The sequence below is a fragment of the Haematobia irritans genome, chromosome 1 (genome assembly GCF_050003625.1).
Source record: "Haematobia irritans isolate KBUSLIRL chromosome 1, ASM5000362v1, whole genome shotgun sequence".
Taxonomy (NCBI): Eukaryota; Metazoa; Arthropoda; class Insecta; order Diptera; family Muscidae; genus Haematobia; species Haematobia irritans.
Window position 1 is genome coordinate 1,375,100 of NC_134397.1, and position 16,088 is coordinate 1,391,187.

The following is a 16,088-nucleotide window of genomic DNA, read 5'->3' on the forward strand; positions in this document are numbered from 1 at the left end:
TTCCTAAAGAAGATATCCTTAAGCTAACTGAAACCACCAGTAATATCCCCATTGAATTTTTAATATTTCTTTACAATATCTTTATTGTTACAGATTACAATATTATAATAGATGTTACAGTGTTACAATAGATACTAAAATACATCGGTTTGATAAACACTTCGTTTCTTAGGAATGGGTGCTGCAGAATGTTGTTTGGTTATACTATCCACACTCCGAATAATTTCTGGATTAATACCACTAATGCGACGGAAATTAGAAATAGCAATGGGAAGCAATTCATCGCTAAGATATTGCTTATTTTTCACCACGAAGTTGGGCTGGAAAAAATGACAAAGAAACTATGTAATTTTGTTAATTGAAATATGAGAGATTCTCACATCTACACTTAGGTTTGGATCTGGTTTTAATGAGTATTGAGCGATTATCATGTCTCTCAATAGACATTGACACGATTTGGAGAGAGCTTCACTTTTTGCGAGATAAGCGCAATAATTAGTTAATTGCAAGAAATGTCGAGTGAAGTTTAAAGTTGATTGCGTCAAATTTATCCATGTATCTCCAGTCGTATGCGAACGCATATCAATGCCCAAACTGTCCAGTTCTAGTAGCAAGCGCTTCAAATTTGATTTCGTTTGCAAATTGAAAGGCTGCCAAGAATCATCGGTGCGACCTATGGTTTCCAAAAGTCGTATGCGAGATTCATTGATTAGCTCTTCCAGATCAGCACGTAGAAGTCCCTCTAGATGATATTGAAGATCCAAACCAATTTCGGTAAGCTTGGCGCACTGCTTGCGTACCCCATCCATGCATTTAGCAATAGCCTCCAGGTGACTTCCCTTTGTCAGGTAATGTTTCTTCAATTGGCCTGCAAAATACTGAAGTTCTGCATTACACCAGACGACAAGGGCTGAAATTAGATTATTGGAAATAAAAGCATTTTATACGATAATCACGAAGTACATAATGTAGGAATATATGAACAAATCATGGAAATCATCTCCATCATCGGTTAGTAAACATAAAATATCTTTACTAGGCACATACAAACGTACCACTAACGCATGGTTGACAGGAATCAAAAGATATCAAAAAAGCCGAGGCAACTTGGGCGAGATCACAAAAAAAAAGTTCTGATATTTCCGCATTGTTTTTGCGCGCTTCTCTTTGTGATGTTCGCAATGCTGTTGAACACACTTTCAATAGAGTTCCACATGCCTGACGAGCTTTTCCCATATTGACAAGTATCTGTAGGCTTCGTTTTGACGATCGTAAGGCCACCTGTAAATTGCGAGCATGACATTTCGAAAGTTCTTGCAACAATACATCGGTAAGCTGTTTCTCGAGAAGCTTGACTTTCTCTTCTATTTCCTGTGCATTCGTAAAATTTTTGTCTTTGCTAAGGAATTCTTGGCATCTCTTGACTAATGCCTCTGCATCTTCGAAGTGGCGTTGGGCTATAAAAGTCTGTATTTCATCTGTGGCTGTTTGTATCCATTCTGGGCCTAATCGCTCCTCAACTTTTTTGGCAACAGAGTCGCTGGGACTGATGTCAAAGGAATTTTCACTTGTAGACGCATTCGATGGCTGGGCTTTCGGAGGCTGGGGTGCTGGCCCCTTTTTTGCTTTTTTCTGTTGTTGATCCCATCTGAAAGCCACCTCTAATTGTTCAATCCATTCAGCTTTTCCGGCAGCCGTAATACTCTGATATATCTTGGAACCATCTGGTGTTATAATATTGATGGCATTCTTAACACCATCAAGATCCTTTATATTGATAACGGCAATTTTTTTGGGATTATATTCAACAAGAAATTCAAGCCGCCTGAAAGTAATAATTATAAATAAACATATTGATACCACATGTACAAATTTCTATCTTACTTATCGTGTTTAACTTTACAAACTATTAGTACGTCATTGAAGAGTAGGAAAAATACCCTTTGGATAGGTCGGTAATCGTTCGTATCCAGCTCCGTTAGAGCTCCTTCATTTAGGAATGTTTTCCCCTCTAAATTGCCTTCATATCCATGCACCATTTCTTTAACGGCCCTTGTGGCGTGCATATTTTCCACTTCCTCTTGAGTTTGTGAGTCTCCTTCCCCATCTTCTGTGGCTTTCGAAGTCATCCCATTTTTATCGTCAGTTAACGAAGATAAAATATTATGTTGGTCATGTAGAAGGAGTGATAACTGAGTCATTTCTGATTCGAGATCTGTGGAAGATTATTATGTGATTAGCAAGAAATATTTCAAGAAATTTTGCATGGCTTACTGGAGATCTCTTTGGCAGTTTCTATGAACTGCATGTAGTTGGCGTAGACAGATTTTTTAAGTGTAGTTGATGTCTTGTCACTATACAATTGTATCTCCTTCTTCTTTTTCTGCAAATCAGCTCCACCAACGCATTCCTTCACCAGCTGCTTGGTGTCTAAAGTATGGGAGAGAAAATGAGATACCCTCTAAACCAAAAGATCCTGTTTAAATTTTTGCTCACATTTTTCCACACTGAAATTGGGATTATCAAAATCTTTTATTAAATCCGTCATTTTTATTTTTTTTTATTAAAATATTATTCACTGTGTTGCTCAGTGAAGGTTTTAGCAAACAACTCCCACTTTTACAAACAGCTGTTTGCTGTTGTAATGCACAGTTAGTGCGTACGTTACGTTTCGTACGTTTATGTATAGAAAATAGGACTACTCGGAGACAATGATACCAGAGTTAAATAATAGATGACTCGTCCCTCTCAGCAAAAAATGTGTCAGTTCCAAAAATGAATGAAAAAACACGCCCATTTCCCAAGTTTTTTTTTTTGTTTAATACATAAAAAAATGTGTCAGTTCCATTCCCAAATTTTTTGTTTGTTTAATACATTTTTAAAATTTTCCAATTTTGTTTCTGATTTTGACTTGGTCTTTCTATTGAAATTTTTTAAATACTCGTAAAGTTAGTTTGGGGAATATTTACTTTTACTTATGGAATTTTATGTTTCAAATAACACAATTTTACAATTCAAATAACTTCAATTATACTAATTTTACATTAACCATTCGTTGACGCATCGCCGCCCAAATTTCACACATCATGGGATGGTTTAGGCAATTACATTCAACTGCATGTGGTTCTGCGATTTCATCTTTTAAGCACTCCGAGTAACTCGGATATGGGGCACATTCTTTTTTACAATTTTGTTGTGACCAATTTCTTTTACATTTTGGAGGATACCGCACTCCCTGGCAATGGTCCATTTGTAGCCGGGGGCATTTTAGATTCTTGCTCTCCATGCAGATTTTTGAACCGCCTTGAGGGCATGCAGTTTGTGGTTTTTTGCTTTGTGCTCTTCTTTCCATAGGAGGCAATTTAGTCCCTTCGAAGCGGCACAGAACCTTCGGTTTAATCTGTAATTCAGGGCATGAGACCCAAGTTTGTTGATATTTTCGTTTTAGTTTATCACTGCTTTTGTAATAAAGCTCATCAAAACGTGGAGAGTAATCAGGGCAAGCATCTAGGCAACATTCTGGATTCTCCCACATTGAATTACTATCCGGGGCTTTTTCCTTGTTTATTATCCTTCTCTCTTTGGCAGGACATGCTGGTAACTTTTCAAGGTATTCTTTAGAGCATTTTGGACCGTCGTATGGGGCACACTCCGCTCGAGACGCATAATATCTAGTTGCAATGCGCCAATGGGGATATGACCTGACCACATTACGAAGTGTTGTTAAAATAAACGTAGGGCAGGACATATTTCAAATTATAATTTTTTTTTAACTTTAAATTTATTTATTTTTTTAATTTTTGTTTTACCAAAAAATGTATACTATTGAAGAGTTATGAATATTTTTGTAGTTTTTGACAAAAAAAATCATGTTTTATAGCCTACTATATTTAACTCGAAAAGTTAAGTATTTTTGGAAGGCATATTTAGAGAGGTATTCACAAGAAATCAGCCGAATACAATTTTGATTGTCAGTTTTTGTTTATATTGAAAATAAATTTCATTATGACATTGCCGTAGCTAGCGCGATTTCTATGCGGTGTATTTCTTCAAACTATGATTGTATTTTTATTTAATATTAAAATACACAGTGGTCTCATCTTCTCGTATTTATTAAAAAATAAATTGTAAACGGCTTTGGTTTATTTTGGGGTCTCAAAAATATTAGCTTTACTTGAAAGTATTTGTAAGAAATTCTACCACTCTGTAGGGACAGGATGCGGAAAATCGGTGGGCGCAATTCACATGTTCATAGCGATGTCTGTATTCGTCATTATTGTGGAATGTTGGTGGAATGCTAACAAAGAGGAAAATAGTTTTCTATATTAGCAAGAAGTTTCATTGCATGCGATGCATGCAGTTCAATTAGGTCTACTTACGTCAGTATAATCCTTATAATGTCATCCATTAGGGATGCGCCGTATGGTTTCAGTTTTGTGGTTATCTCGCACATTGCTCTTTTTATGCAAGATTTCATATCAAATTTTAGAAGTCTTCCAATAGTTTCCAATTGATCAAAAATTTGCCTTCTTTCACGGTAGTTTTGATTTTTGAGATACCAATCAGATTTTGAGTTTTTTTCTGAGTTAAATTTCGGATAGTCCTCAGTAGGTTTTTCACGAAATGGTCGCTTGTGAAATTGTTGCACATTGGGTGAGATAGTTTCTTTCGTTGACACGTAAGTATTGTGCCTGCGCCAAGGTAGATACATAGGGTTCTTATCGACTTTCGAATGGTAATAGGTCAAAGGAATATCCGGTTCATCATGGAAGGGAAACTGATACATATCCATGCCATGCCAGAATTCTGCTTCGTAATACTCTGGATATGATGGCACAGTATTCGTGTTGTTAGCTTCGTCCACCATAGGTTCGGCTTTATTTGAGGTCTTCTTGTTTTCAATTTGTTTTAAAAGTATTGTGGGCTTCCATCCCTCCACTGTATCGGGTAGAGGATTATACATGTCAAATTCTATGGAGTATCCAAGGCCTCGAGGTCTACCACCCAAGATTGCTTTTCCAAAAGCTGGTGTTAAAAGTAGTTGGGCCTTCTGTGGAAATACCACGGATCGAATTCGTCTTTTCAATACCCTGTCGTGGAACGTTTGCAGTGAACTTTTGTCACAATCCATCATCTCCATCATAGAAAATAAAGCAAGAAACATCACTTGCGGAATGATAAGCATTTTCGACAAACTTTGTAGAGTATGAGTACATTCATATGGGAAACGTAAATTACACTGAACCAGGTTCTCTTGCTAATTGCTTCACGTCTAGAAAGAAGACAACTCCTATAAAGATGTTAATTATTATCACGTTTTTGAAAGTGTCTGCATCAAAGACAATAAATTTTAGGAAGATAGGAAATTGGCTACTGAGGAGATCAAATCATTTACGATGTTAGTTTCATACTTTTCGTTTATCGAACCAAACGCGTATACGACAAGTATTGACATAACATTAAATGCAAATAAAAGAAATTAAGTGCACGAAATAAATTTCCATAAAATTTAACATTGTTTCATTAAGAAAATTAGGTTTTCATTAAAAAAATAAAAATCGAAAACAAATAAAAAATTACAAACGTGTATGGACTAACATGGTAAATGCAACATTTGGTACGACGCAAGCCAATTTCCTATCTTCCTAAAGTTTATTGTCTTTGTTCTGCATCATCTAATAGAAAATTCCAAAATTTGGTTTAATAAGTTACAAATCAATCGACAGTGGGCTGAATGTTTGTTCACACATATACACTCAAAAAAATTTATTTCGGAATATAATATACAGGTCTGCTAATACAAGAATTTGGTATGGCAATCTTTTGCCTTTAAAAATATGTATAAATATATCTCTCGGCGTAAACAGCCGTCCTTTTCTGCTGTTATATTTTAGTACTTTATAGTGTAGCAAGCAACAATTTGTAAATTGTTTAGGGTTTAAAATTGTTGCCTGCCCTGCCCTTTTACTATCAAGCTTCTGATCACACGACACCTCCTTGTGACTCGGCTTTAAAAGGGGGGTACTTCATCATTGTGGGCAATGCAGCCTTTGGATTTATTGCGTTTGTGGGGGCAAAAAATTCTTGTTTTTTCTTCAAAAAATCCAGATTGTTCAGAACATTAAACCACCACAACAATATATTGTTGCATGGTACCAACAATATATTGGTTGGTATATGTACTTATTTATTCCGGGTCCCACGGGACCTCTCGCTTCCAGTGTTATCACATATATAAGGGTTAAAAGATTATTTAGGCTTAGGAAACGTGAAATCACAAAATATGTGTAGCGTTAATAATAGCAGACATTAACACTTTTCGACTACTAGGATGTACTGCCACATATCGATCTCCTCATTCCAGAGTACGCTAAGTCGACTTAGCATTTTTTGATGGAGTTCGTTGTTTTTTATTCGGATTGATATAAATTGCATCCTGTCAGGCTTTTTAAAAAAGAAAGGGTTCTGTACTCTAAAAAACTGTATTGTTATATATTGAAGTTGAAGTGTCTATTTAATTTGTATATACATACATTTTTAACCCCCCTTTTATTGTAGTAAGCTGAAAATAGAGATTTTAGGAACAACTTTTAATAAACTAACTTTTAGTTGATTAAAAACTAACTAACTTTAAATTGTTGGTAACTAAATTTAAGCTGATTAAAAGTAGTGCAGAGTTTGGCAATTGACTACTTCCTATGACATCGAAGAAGAGCACGCCGATGTTGCTTCTTCACTTTGTACTCTGTTCTAAAGGCAAACAAACTTCTTTCAATAACATTTTTCACAAAAACACCAAACAAATGACTTACAAAGTATTGTAGTTGAAAGTGGTTTATTTTACGTGGTGCAATAGTTAGCATGCCCGCCGTGCATACACAAGGTCGTGGGTTCGATTCCTGCTTCGACCGAACACCAAAAAGTTTTTCAGCGGTGGATTATCCCACCTCAGTAATGCTGGTGACATTTCTGAGGGTTTCAAAGCTTCTCTAAGTGGTTTCAGCGCAATTCGGACTCGGCTATAAAAAGGAGGTCCCTTGTCATTGAGCTTAACATGGAATCGGGCAGCACTCAGTGATAAGAGAGAAGTTCACCACTGTGGTATCACAATGGACTGAATAGTCTAAGTGAGCCTGATTCATCGGGCTGCCACCTAACCTAACCTAACCATATACATGAACCTTTTTTATGTTTAAATGAATTATTATGGAATTAAATGTTTTTATTGTATTTGAAAAAGTGTGCTCTTTTTTCGTATGTGCTCTTTTTTTTAAACTGAATGTGCTGACATCCCTATTTGGACACTTCTATTGAAAGTTATGGTTAATTGTACGTAGCATGTGATTAAAGTTTTAAAATTTTCCAATCCAAAAAGGACAAAAAGCTTTGTTTGGTCTAAAGTGGTCTAAGTAATTTTTAGCCATGTTCTATTATCACCACTTTGAATTCGTACATACTAAAAAAAAACTAAAATAAACATGATTTTAAGACCGAAAAAAGTGAATTTATATCTTATACGGTTTTTGAGAAATTCACTATAAAATTTACTTATTAGACTTACGGCCATTTTTATGTAGCTCCGTTAGGCTTTAACTGCCAGTTAACAGAAAGTAAATTGCAAATATCTTCTCTCCAGCTAACTTTAACTGAAAAATTTTTGTCAGTTAAGTTCCTAACTGGCATATGGAATATATATGCAAGATGACAGCTTTGTCCATAATAGAGTTTAAAAGTTGGTTAGTTAACGGAACACTAACGGAGCTTTATGAAAATGGGGGTTAGCGTACTTTGGAAGGGAGAAATCGATATTATAACCGACGACGAGTCGTGAATGCGCCCTTACAATTCGGGAATACACAATCATTTATCTTTTATTCAAATTATAAGAGCTTGCATATATAATTTAAGAACAAAAATAGTTTGTAATAATAAAATTATATTTTCAGTATATATCTCTATTCATTACACTGCAAAAAATTGTTTCTTCAGTACTAGCATTTCATTCGAAAATTGTATAACGATTTAGCAATTCATCTACAAACTCACATTGCGGATAGAGTTTCCCACAATTCTCTCCGCTTGAGCCAGCAGCCTTGGCATCGAGGTAATGTTGTCCCACATTTGCCATATTAGGTCTAATGTATGGAAAAAGACGATAGGATTTAAGAGAAATTTCTAATTTTTTTTACTCACGTGAATATCTCATTTATTAGTCTATGGTAAATACTGCGTCCAAAATCTTCATCGACATGCATTCGATTACCTCCATTTAGATGGTCAATTTCGCTCATTGGAATATGTGATATTTCACAAATGATCTTTAACAAACATTTTCTTTTGGACATTTTATTTCCAGCAGGAATATTTTCAATGAATTAATATGTCCGACAAAAAAAAGAATAAAGTATTTTTATTTTATGATGAAATGGACGGACTCACCTATCAAATATGGACTCCATGAACTCATAGATTTGTTGTCGGCTATTATCGAGTTGTTTCAGGCTTTCGATTGATCGCTGCTTCCGTGCTGCAAATGTTGTGGTGTTATATAGACTCCACCAATATAAGGGAACCGGGGGCGGAGTGTACTGCATTTGCAAGTTACAGAATACATTTAGTGAGCGCATCTTATCTGCCAAAATTATGGGAAATGTTGTGCCCAAGACCAACTGTATTTTATTTTTTAATTAAGTACCGAGTGGCTATCGCGAGTATGTCCATTATTAACTTACCTTGACAACACCGAAGTCATCGTATGTTAATAAACGTTTAGACCGCTTCAAATTTACGTCATTGATATTTCCAAACTGAGCCTGTTGCAAACCCTGTTCGGTGCGATATGTATACAGTATTAGAAGGAAAATCAAAATTATTTGAAAGTTCTTAGGCGGATAAAGTAAAGAAGACATCGGGTACTTAGTTCAGGTTATGCTTATTATTGTGCTGTAAATGGCAATGTCAGTAGATTTTCCAAGTTATGTTCTCTAAAATATAATGTGATTTTATTGGTTGTGTACATAAAATTTCGTGTAGTCCAAATTAACTCATCAATGTCGTCATGCATGGATATGATTTGTGTAATATGTTCTAAAGGGCCTCCAGCATATTTAAATGTTTTCGACATTTTCGAATTTTGTAAAACAATTGCTGGGGTCTTCGACCTAACAATATTAAATGTTTAATTTAATTTTCATGATTGATTTCGGTTTTGCTTAAAAAACAAAAATTAATTGTAACAAAAAAAATTGTACGCCCTCAAAAAACATCGCTTCTGTAACATATACCCAAAACACATTCTGCTTCAAGCATATATATTTTCAGGATTGGTCCAAACAAAATATTGTTTGCATTGTTCAAACATATTATGTTTCACCTTAGGCATACACTGGTAGAAAGAAATTTTTATGAAATTTTCCTTGTGTATATATATTTTTAAGACGCCAATTGGTTACTTCCATTCTTTTACTTGCAGCATACTCTCTAGATGCCTCTTTCTAAACACATATATGTTTAAAGGCTATTTATAATTTAATATATGTTTGCATCCAAGTATATTATATTTACAAACATTTTATGTTCCAAACATGTTATGCTAGTTTATGAACATTGTATGCTTGCACTTAAAAATATTATGTTAAAAAATTTGAGTTCCAAACATATAATTTTTACACCCAAACATATGAAAAACAGTATTTTTCGTCCGTGTAGGTCTCTCTTTCTAAACACATATATGTTTATAGGCTATTTCTAAATTAATATATGTTTGCATCCAAGCATATTATATTTACAAAAATTCAATATCCCAATCACAATATGTTCTAACATATTAACATATATGTCCCAAACATGTTTTGCTAGATTATGAACATTGTATGCTTGCACTTAAAAATATTGTGTTAAAAAATTGGTTTCCAAACATATAATTTTTACACCCAAACATATGAAAAACAGTGTGTTTCAGTTTCAAGCAATTTTCATGATCAGTGCGCCGTCTATACCCTCAATAAGTGAAATCGGTCGATATGGAGGCCTTACCAAATGGACCGATAAAACTAAATCATATACACTTTGTTATGGGTCCAAAATGCCAGTATATTTTCAATTTGTGGCAAATCTGATAAAAACTGCGGATTCTAGAAGCCTAAGAAGTAAAATCGGGAGTTCGGTGTAACGGGGTTGTACCAAAACATGGAAGGATACACACAGTATTCAGCACATTAATTCTACAATCTAGACCCCAAATCGGAGGGCCGGTTTATAAGGGGGCTATATCAAAAACTGTACCTATACTCAATATATTCGGCACACCTCTTTATGGCCCTAGAATACCTCTAGATTTCCAATTTCAGGTAAATTGGATAAAAACTACGGATTCTAGAAGCCCAAGAATTAAATCTGGAGTTCGGTCTATATAGGGGCTATATCGAAACATGGTCCGATAATCACCATTTTCGGCACATCTCTTTATTTTCCTAGAATACCTCTAGATTTCAAATTTCAGGAAAATTGGATAAAAACTACGGATTCTAGAAGCCCAAGAAGTAAAATCGGGAGATCGGTCTATATGGGGGCTATATCAAAACATGGACCGATACTCACCATTTTCGGCACACCGCTTTATAGTCCTAGAATGCCACTAGATTTCCAATTTCAGGCAAATCGGATAGAAAATACACTTTCTGGACGCCAAAGAAAAAAAAATCGGGAAATCGGTTCATATGGAGGCTATACCAAAACATGGACCGATAGGCTTTTTGATGGTCCACAAATACCGGTATACTTTTCGATGGTCCTAAAATACCTCTAGATTTTCAATTTCAGGCAAATTGGATAAAAACTACAGTTTTTATAAGCCCAAGACTCCAAATCGGGAGGTCGGTTTATATGGGGACTGTATAAAAACTTGGACCGATATAGCCCATCATCAAACTTGACCTGCCTGCAAACAAAAGATGAATCTGTGCCAAATTTCAGGACGAGAGCGCCCACCATTCTATGATGGTGGGTATAAAAAAAAGAGAAATGAAATTATGCACCCTAAATTTTAAAATTCTTCAAAATAATACAATTATAATAAAAAAAAAGTGAATAATTTTTGGTTCAAAAATTGTTTAGAATTTCTCCCTGATTAGGATTCGTCCCTCCGTTAAAGACATACGTCTTTGAAGTCAGCCTTCAAGTAAAGAAAATAATTTTTGGTTTAAAGAATTAATCTTTAATCTTTTTTGAAATTTAGAAAATAGCTTTTACTTTGCTATGATTTAAAATGGCATTAATTTTTAAAATCAGTTAATATATTATTGCTAATATATCGCTAAAAAGAGAAAGAAAATTTGATAAATGAGATCTATATTCTTTATTTTTTAAAGCCAAATTTAAACCTACATAGCTTTTTAAAATATCCCCATTTAAAAGATGTTGCATCTTTGGATTTTTAATGTTCAGAATTTCCTTAAATTTTTAAATTTTACCAAACATGCGTCCATCCTGAACTTTGCATATCGGCGTTTCTAATACAATTTTTTTATATTTTCTACCCTGGTGGGTTCCTTTTTTTTTGAGTGTAGACATTTTTTAAAATTTCCTATTGAATAGCAAAAATAAATTAATTTGTAAACAGTAAATCTTCCAAATGCATTTCTAACGTAAATAAAAAAACTTATTCTGCTTAATTGAAAATTTAAGTCTTTTGTTGGATATCAGGTTTATGCATAAAGCTCATTTGTTTAAATCTTCGGATGCATTCAGATATTACTAATTTTGAAATAATTATTGATACAGATTTGAGATGCCTAGAAAAAGAGGGAGAGAAATACCATCTAATCAATACTAATTAAATAAATTCGATTAAAACGGAATGGGCAAAAATAAGAAAAAAGTCTTTTAGTTTCCAAAAGAAATTTCTAATTAGCACAAAAATGAGCATTTGAACCATTTGACTACATCAGTGTGCAGCACCAGAAGTAGGTTCATTGTAACCTTTGAATTGATTTCATCAATCAGTTCAAACAACACACAGGAGCAAGGGCATTGCATTCAATTTCAGCAGACCTGAATTTCGGTATTTCAATGTGGACTTTATTGTTGTTGTGGTTGTGTCAGGGAACGAGAGTTGCATCTTTATTGTTTCCAGCAGCCTCTGTTCTACAGGTATATCCCTTTTTTTTATGGTCGATGAATCGATGAAGTGTACATGGCGTTATCGTACATTCTATTTAGATAACAGCTTTGGTTTCGGCACCCATTGAAATTCCAGGACGAAAAATCTATTGGGATTGGGGTATACAAATGAACTATGATTTGCCATACAATGTTGAGAAATTAGCCAATCTCCCGATATGGGGTGATCGAAGGCGTAGAGAATTGAATGAATTGGACAAACAGCAAACGATTGGTAACCAATCATGGTGGCAGATTGTGGACAAATATACGAATGGTGCTGAAGGTGTGCAAACCAATAAACATCCAAGTGACTTTACGGCAGGGGAACTGTACTATGATTTGGAGAATATTTTGACAAGGTAGATTTGTTTGAATATATTGTTATACGAAAATTAATCAATCGATTCTATAAAATAATAAGTAAATTATATATTTTTTTTAAATCTGCTTTGCACTTTGTGGTAATTGAGATAATCCCTTGTGTGTGAATATAATTGAAGCTTTTCGAGCGCAGTACTAAAAATAAACATTAATTAATTTTTCATTTCAGAAAACTTAAATAGTTAGAAAGTTGAATATTTTGAACGTATCTCTACATTTTCAACAATTTTCTACAACTGTGGCTTAATATTTTCGACATCCGTAGGCTTTCACCACTAATTATTTTCTTTCTTTAAGCTATGGCTACCACGAGACATGCTTGCTGAGAAGCGTTTGTGAGTTGGCTAGTCATCCATTCGATGAAACCAAGGAAAATATAATCACCGAGATTCTAACATTTCTTTTGACGTAAGTTTGATTTATGTTGGTGTAGTATTTGGTATAGCCATAAGTCTTTTCCGCTGAAGTATTTTTTTGAACTATTATGAAATATTATTTAACCTAAATTTTAGTATACAAAATATATATATAATATACATTTTAAAATTAAGAAAAATGAAGTGATATAGTGATATTCTTTTTAAAGTATTTTCATTAAATTAAAGATAGGAATCTACTTCTTTCCATTAAAGTCATATAATGTTGATGCAAGGCAAATTTTCCAATGCAAAGAAAAGCATTTAGGTTTTAAGAAACAATCTTTAATTTAACACAGAGATTTAGAATCTTTGGAATAATATTAAAAAAAGTTTCAAATACCGAATAAGATTTATTTCGAGAATATTGGATCGTTGATTTAGGGTAATTTGGAAATCAAAACAACATATTTTCTGCACTCTAATTTTAAGCCATTTTATCGTTAATTTTAAGATTAAATATCTTAGACAATTTAAAAATTATTTCTTTAAATCAAAAATGTTTTTCTTAATATTAAGGAATATTTGCTTAACTTCTAAGGCATATGATCAAATTCAGTTACGAACTTTCTTTTAAATAAAAATTCATTATTTTAAAGAAATTTATCCTTAATACTGGCTAAATTTTGTGGTTGTATAATATATTATATTTGGTCCATACTATTTTTTTAAGTGTAGGCTAAAATTAATACTAATCATTTATTTGGATCCCTTTTAGGCCCTCTTTACATGAAGCCTTCGGTGATTCGGAAACTATGTATCGTGAGGCCTATGAGACAGCAGAACGCAGAGGATTTTTGCAACACAATTGCACGCAACTGTATGATGAATGCAAAGAAGATCTTTTAACAACTCTTACCAATGTTGTCATGTTCCACAATGGTAATCGTGATGACAGTTTCTAATAATAAATATAAACACTGGGAACATAGAATGCGTTTAAATTTTATTATTTTAAAATTGGCGAAAAGTTCATGAGCCCATTTAGTAGCGGCTTCAGTTAAACGCAGTTAACGATAAAATGTTTGTGAATAAGAGTGTTGTCGTTGTGTTCATTTGCTTATTAAAAATGACATCGGGTACACTGCTCTATCCGGAATCAACTGCAATGCAGGTATATTTATGGTAACTCGTCCTGTCGCCCGATTTTCACAAATTATGCGATATCGCTTTAATTTACCAAACGCTTAAAAAATTATCCCATAAATCGAGATCTACCTTTAGTTTGTGTCCCTTGAAAAGATTCAGAAAAATTTGTAGGGAAGTTTAGGTTTTGGAAATATGATGGAAAATGTATAAAAATATATTCCGATAATCGTAACCAGGCTATAAATATAAAACTTTGCACTAAAATTCTCTTCCATATGTTTCAAGTAATTTAAATACAAACTCGCTTGTTTTATGAACAATGTTAAAATAAAATCGTAAGATTATCGGAACATGTGGTATAGACTTATCGACACCATTAAGGGTATACTTACTTACGGGTTCCATTTAGAGCACGCAGAGAAGGAATATGATCACCTCAAACATGTTTCAAGAGCAAAATTTTTTTTTTGTATGGTGACCATGTAATATGTTTGTCACTAAAATGTTATTTTCTCGTCAAATATAACCTGCTTGCCGAAATCAGATACATGGTTTCCGAGAAAATAACATGGTTGCGAAAACCATGTTACATGGTCACCACCCAAAAATAACATTTTGCTCTTAAAACATGTTTGAGGTGATCATATTCCTTCTCTGGGTGAGTCACATACATTTTTTATAACAATGAACCAGAAAATAATTTTTTTAATTGTAAATGTTTATTTTGAATTTTTAAATTATACTATTACAGCTTACAGGTTCAGTTTCAATACCAATAACGCCATTGCCATTAAAGCGTAGAGCCTACTTTGATTGGGGTCTTCAAATGAACTACAATATGCCCTTCAACTTATCATCATTTTATATGGCACCAATATGGGTATCCAGATATAATGAAATATCGAAACGCGAAATACTTTACAATGATTTTACCCCAATGGAGTTCTATGAGAGCATGGAAAGTATAATACAAAGGTAGTTGTCCTGGGCAAATCCAAGTTGTATGCGAATATGGAATTGCTCCCAGGCGAAGGTTTTGAGAAACATTTTAACAATGCAAACATTTTACTTACCATCCTACGAAAACTATTAATTTTTGGTATCATAAAAAATCTGGATTGCATTTATTAAATATTGATGATAATTGGCAATCTAAAATTAGAGTGATTTTTTTAAATATCAAAATATTTGCCGAAACATTTTTATTGTATTGCTTTCAAAAAAATCGTTGAACTAATGTTGTTTTATGGAAGTAAACTACCTAATGTCATTGGGACCCAATTGTGTCAAATCTGACTCCACATTTTCTTTTTACACAGAAAAATATCTCCGATATTTTTGTAATTAAAATTTTAATTGATTTTTAAAAAAGTTCAACGAAAAATGCAATTGATTCAAATAATTTTTTAATTAAAACAACAATCACAAAAATGAATCCAATTAAATTGACGTTGGTGTAATTGAAGAAATTTTTGTGATGGAAGACAACAAATTTTTGTTTTCTGTGGAGGTTTTATAGAATAATTATAATAAAAAAACGCTTTATGACATCTAGGTTTTTTGTTGGTCTAACATTTCGTCTCGGAGTAAATTAATAATTTATGTGGGCATACTTGGAGTCAATTCCAATTTAAGGTATCATTTCAAAATTGTTTAAATAGAGATAAATTTTAGCTATGGTTTTCATAAGACTTGTTGGAAAAGGTCAATATGTGAATTAGCTCGCCATCCATTTGATGCAGCCCATGGAAATTGGTTAACAGATCTTATAACATTTGTAATGACGTAAGTTTTGTTACATTTAACGATATATCGTAAAATATACATAATAGCTACTTTTCTTTGTTTTCCATAGCCCAAGCCACCTTCAAATGAATTCGCAACACCATTATATGTTAGCTGAAAGTCAAGGTCGGGCTGACCAAAGTTGTGATCAGCTGTATCCGGAATGTGAAGATGATCCCTTACATTTGCTAACTACCATTGAAGAATAATAAATGAAAACATGCTCAAATATGTTTAATGGAAATCTTTATTGCT

The 16,088-nt window shown here is 33.6% G+C and overlaps 6 protein-coding genes across 6 annotated transcripts; 2 read left to right on the forward strand and 4 right to left on the reverse strand.

The window, feature by feature from the left end:
- Nucleotides 1–56: 56 nt before the first annotated feature.
- Exo84 (exocyst complex component Exo84) lies at nt 57–2,642 on the reverse strand. The gene is made up of 6 exons (XM_075288734.1): nt 2,497–2,642; nt 2,275–2,430; nt 1,885–2,215; nt 1,056–1,825; nt 381–910; nt 57–320 (listed from the first exon to the last, which is right to left on the reverse strand). The coding sequence occupies exons 1-6, from the start codon at nt 2,546–2,548 to the stop codon at nt 135–137; spliced, it is 2,025 nt and encodes a 674-aa protein (XP_075144849.1). The 5' UTR covers nt 2,549–2,642; the 3' UTR covers nt 57–134.
- Nucleotides 2,643–2,949: 307 nt separating this feature from the next.
- On the reverse strand, nt 2,950–3,857 carry LOC142219951 (uncharacterized). The gene has a single exon (XM_075288736.1). The coding sequence runs from the start codon at nt 3,746–3,748 to the stop codon at nt 3,029–3,031; it is 720 nt and encodes a 239-aa protein (XP_075144851.1). The 5' UTR covers nt 3,749–3,857; the 3' UTR covers nt 2,950–3,028.
- Nucleotides 3,858–4,094: 237 nt separating this feature from the next.
- LOC142219950 (uncharacterized) lies at nt 4,095–5,350 on the reverse strand. Its single transcript, XM_075288735.1, has 2 exons — nt 4,380–5,350; nt 4,095–4,297 (listed from the first exon to the last, which is right to left on the reverse strand). Exons 1-2 carry the CDS (start codon nt 5,183–5,185, stop codon nt 4,171–4,173), a joined length of 933 nt encoding a protein of 310 aa, XP_075144850.1. The 5' UTR covers nt 5,186–5,350; the 3' UTR covers nt 4,095–4,170.
- Nucleotides 5,351–7,961: 2,611 nt separating this feature from the next.
- Nucleotides 7,962–8,914, reverse strand: LOC142237016 (uncharacterized). Its single transcript, XM_075308332.1, has 4 exons — nt 8,733–8,914; nt 8,440–8,669; nt 8,194–8,334; nt 7,962–8,135 (listed from the first exon to the last, which is right to left on the reverse strand). Exons 1-4 carry the CDS (start codon nt 8,907–8,909, stop codon nt 8,000–8,002), a joined length of 684 nt encoding a protein of 227 aa, XP_075164447.1. The 5' UTR covers nt 8,910–8,914; the 3' UTR covers nt 7,962–7,999.
- Nucleotides 8,915–12,069: 3,155 nt separating this feature from the next.
- On the forward strand, nt 12,070–13,864 carry LOC142219937 (uncharacterized). The gene is made up of 4 exons (XM_075288713.1): nt 12,070–12,150; nt 12,220–12,521; nt 12,841–12,951; nt 13,678–13,864. The coding sequence occupies exons 1-4, from the start codon at nt 12,070–12,072 to the stop codon at nt 13,862–13,864; spliced, it is 681 nt and encodes a 226-aa protein (XP_075144828.1).
- Nucleotides 13,865–13,974: 110 nt separating this feature from the next.
- Nucleotides 13,975–16,042, forward strand: LOC142219975 (uncharacterized). The gene is made up of 4 exons (XM_075288792.1): nt 13,975–14,073; nt 14,800–15,010; nt 15,710–15,833; nt 15,904–16,042. Exons 1-4 carry the CDS (start codon nt 13,981–13,983, stop codon nt 16,040–16,042), a joined length of 567 nt encoding a protein of 188 aa, XP_075144907.1. The 5' UTR covers nt 13,975–13,980.
- The last annotated feature ends 46 nt before the right edge of the window (nt 16,043–16,088 follow it).

Excerpts from the sequence above, each read along its gene's own strand:
- LOC142219950 (XM_075288735.1), bottom strand. The coding sequence starts at position 5,185 with ATGCTTATCATTCCGCAAGTGATGTTTCTTGCTTTATTTTCTATGATG. Across the intron at positions 4,298-4,379 it reads ATTATAAGGATTATACTGAC|CATTCCACCAACATTCCACA; the intron begins GTAAGTAGACCT and ends CCTCTTTGTTAG.
- Exo84 (XM_075288734.1), bottom strand. The coding sequence starts at position 2,548 with ATGACGGATTTAATAAAAGATTTTGATAATCCCAATTTCAGTGTGGAA. Across the intron at positions 911-1,055 it reads CTGTCAACCATGCGTTAGTG|CCCTTGTCGTCTGGTGTAAT; the intron begins GTACGTTTGTAT and ends ATCTAATTTCAG. Across the intron at positions 321-380 it reads ATCCAAACCTAAGTGTAGAT|CCCAACTTCGTGGTGAAAAA; the intron begins GTGAGAATCTCT and ends CATTTTTTCCAG.
- LOC142219951 (XM_075288736.1), bottom strand. The coding sequence starts at position 3,748 with ATGTCCTGCCCTACGTTTATTTTAACAACACTTCGTAATGTGGTCAGG.
- LOC142219937 (XM_075288713.1), top strand. The coding sequence starts at position 12,070 with ATGTGGACTTTATTGTTGTTGTGGTTGTGTCAGGGAACGAGAGTTGCA. Across the intron at positions 12,151-12,219 it reads CAGCAGCCTCTGTTCTACAG|ATAACAGCTTTGGTTTCGGC; the intron begins GTATATCCCTTT and ends CATTCTATTTAG. Across the intron at positions 12,522-12,840 it reads TTGGAGAATATTTTGACAAG|CTATGGCTACCACGAGACAT; the intron begins GTAGATTTGTTT and ends TCTTTCTTTAAG.
- LOC142237016 (XM_075308332.1), bottom strand. The coding sequence starts at position 8,909 with ATGTCTTCTTTACTTTATCCGCCTAAGAACTTTCAAATAATTTTGATT. Across the intron at positions 8,670-8,732 it reads ATGACTTCGGTGTTGTCAAG|TTGGTCTTGGGCACAACATT; the intron begins GTAAGTTAATAA and ends AATAAAATACAG. Across the intron at positions 8,136-8,193 it reads CTAATAAATGAGATATTCAC|ACCTAATATGGCAAATGTGG; the intron begins GTGAGTAAAAAA and ends TCCATACATTAG.
- LOC142219975 (XM_075288792.1), top strand. The coding sequence starts at position 13,981 with ATGTTTGTGAATAAGAGTGTTGTCGTTGTGTTCATTTGCTTATTAAAA. Across the intron at positions 14,074-14,799 it reads CGGAATCAACTGCAATGCAG|CTTACAGGTTCAGTTTCAAT; the intron begins GTATATTTATGG and ends ATACTATTACAG. Across the intron at positions 15,011-15,709 it reads GTTCTATGAGAGCATGGAAA|AGATAAATTTTAGCTATGGT; the intron begins GTATAATACAAA and ends TTGTTTAAATAG.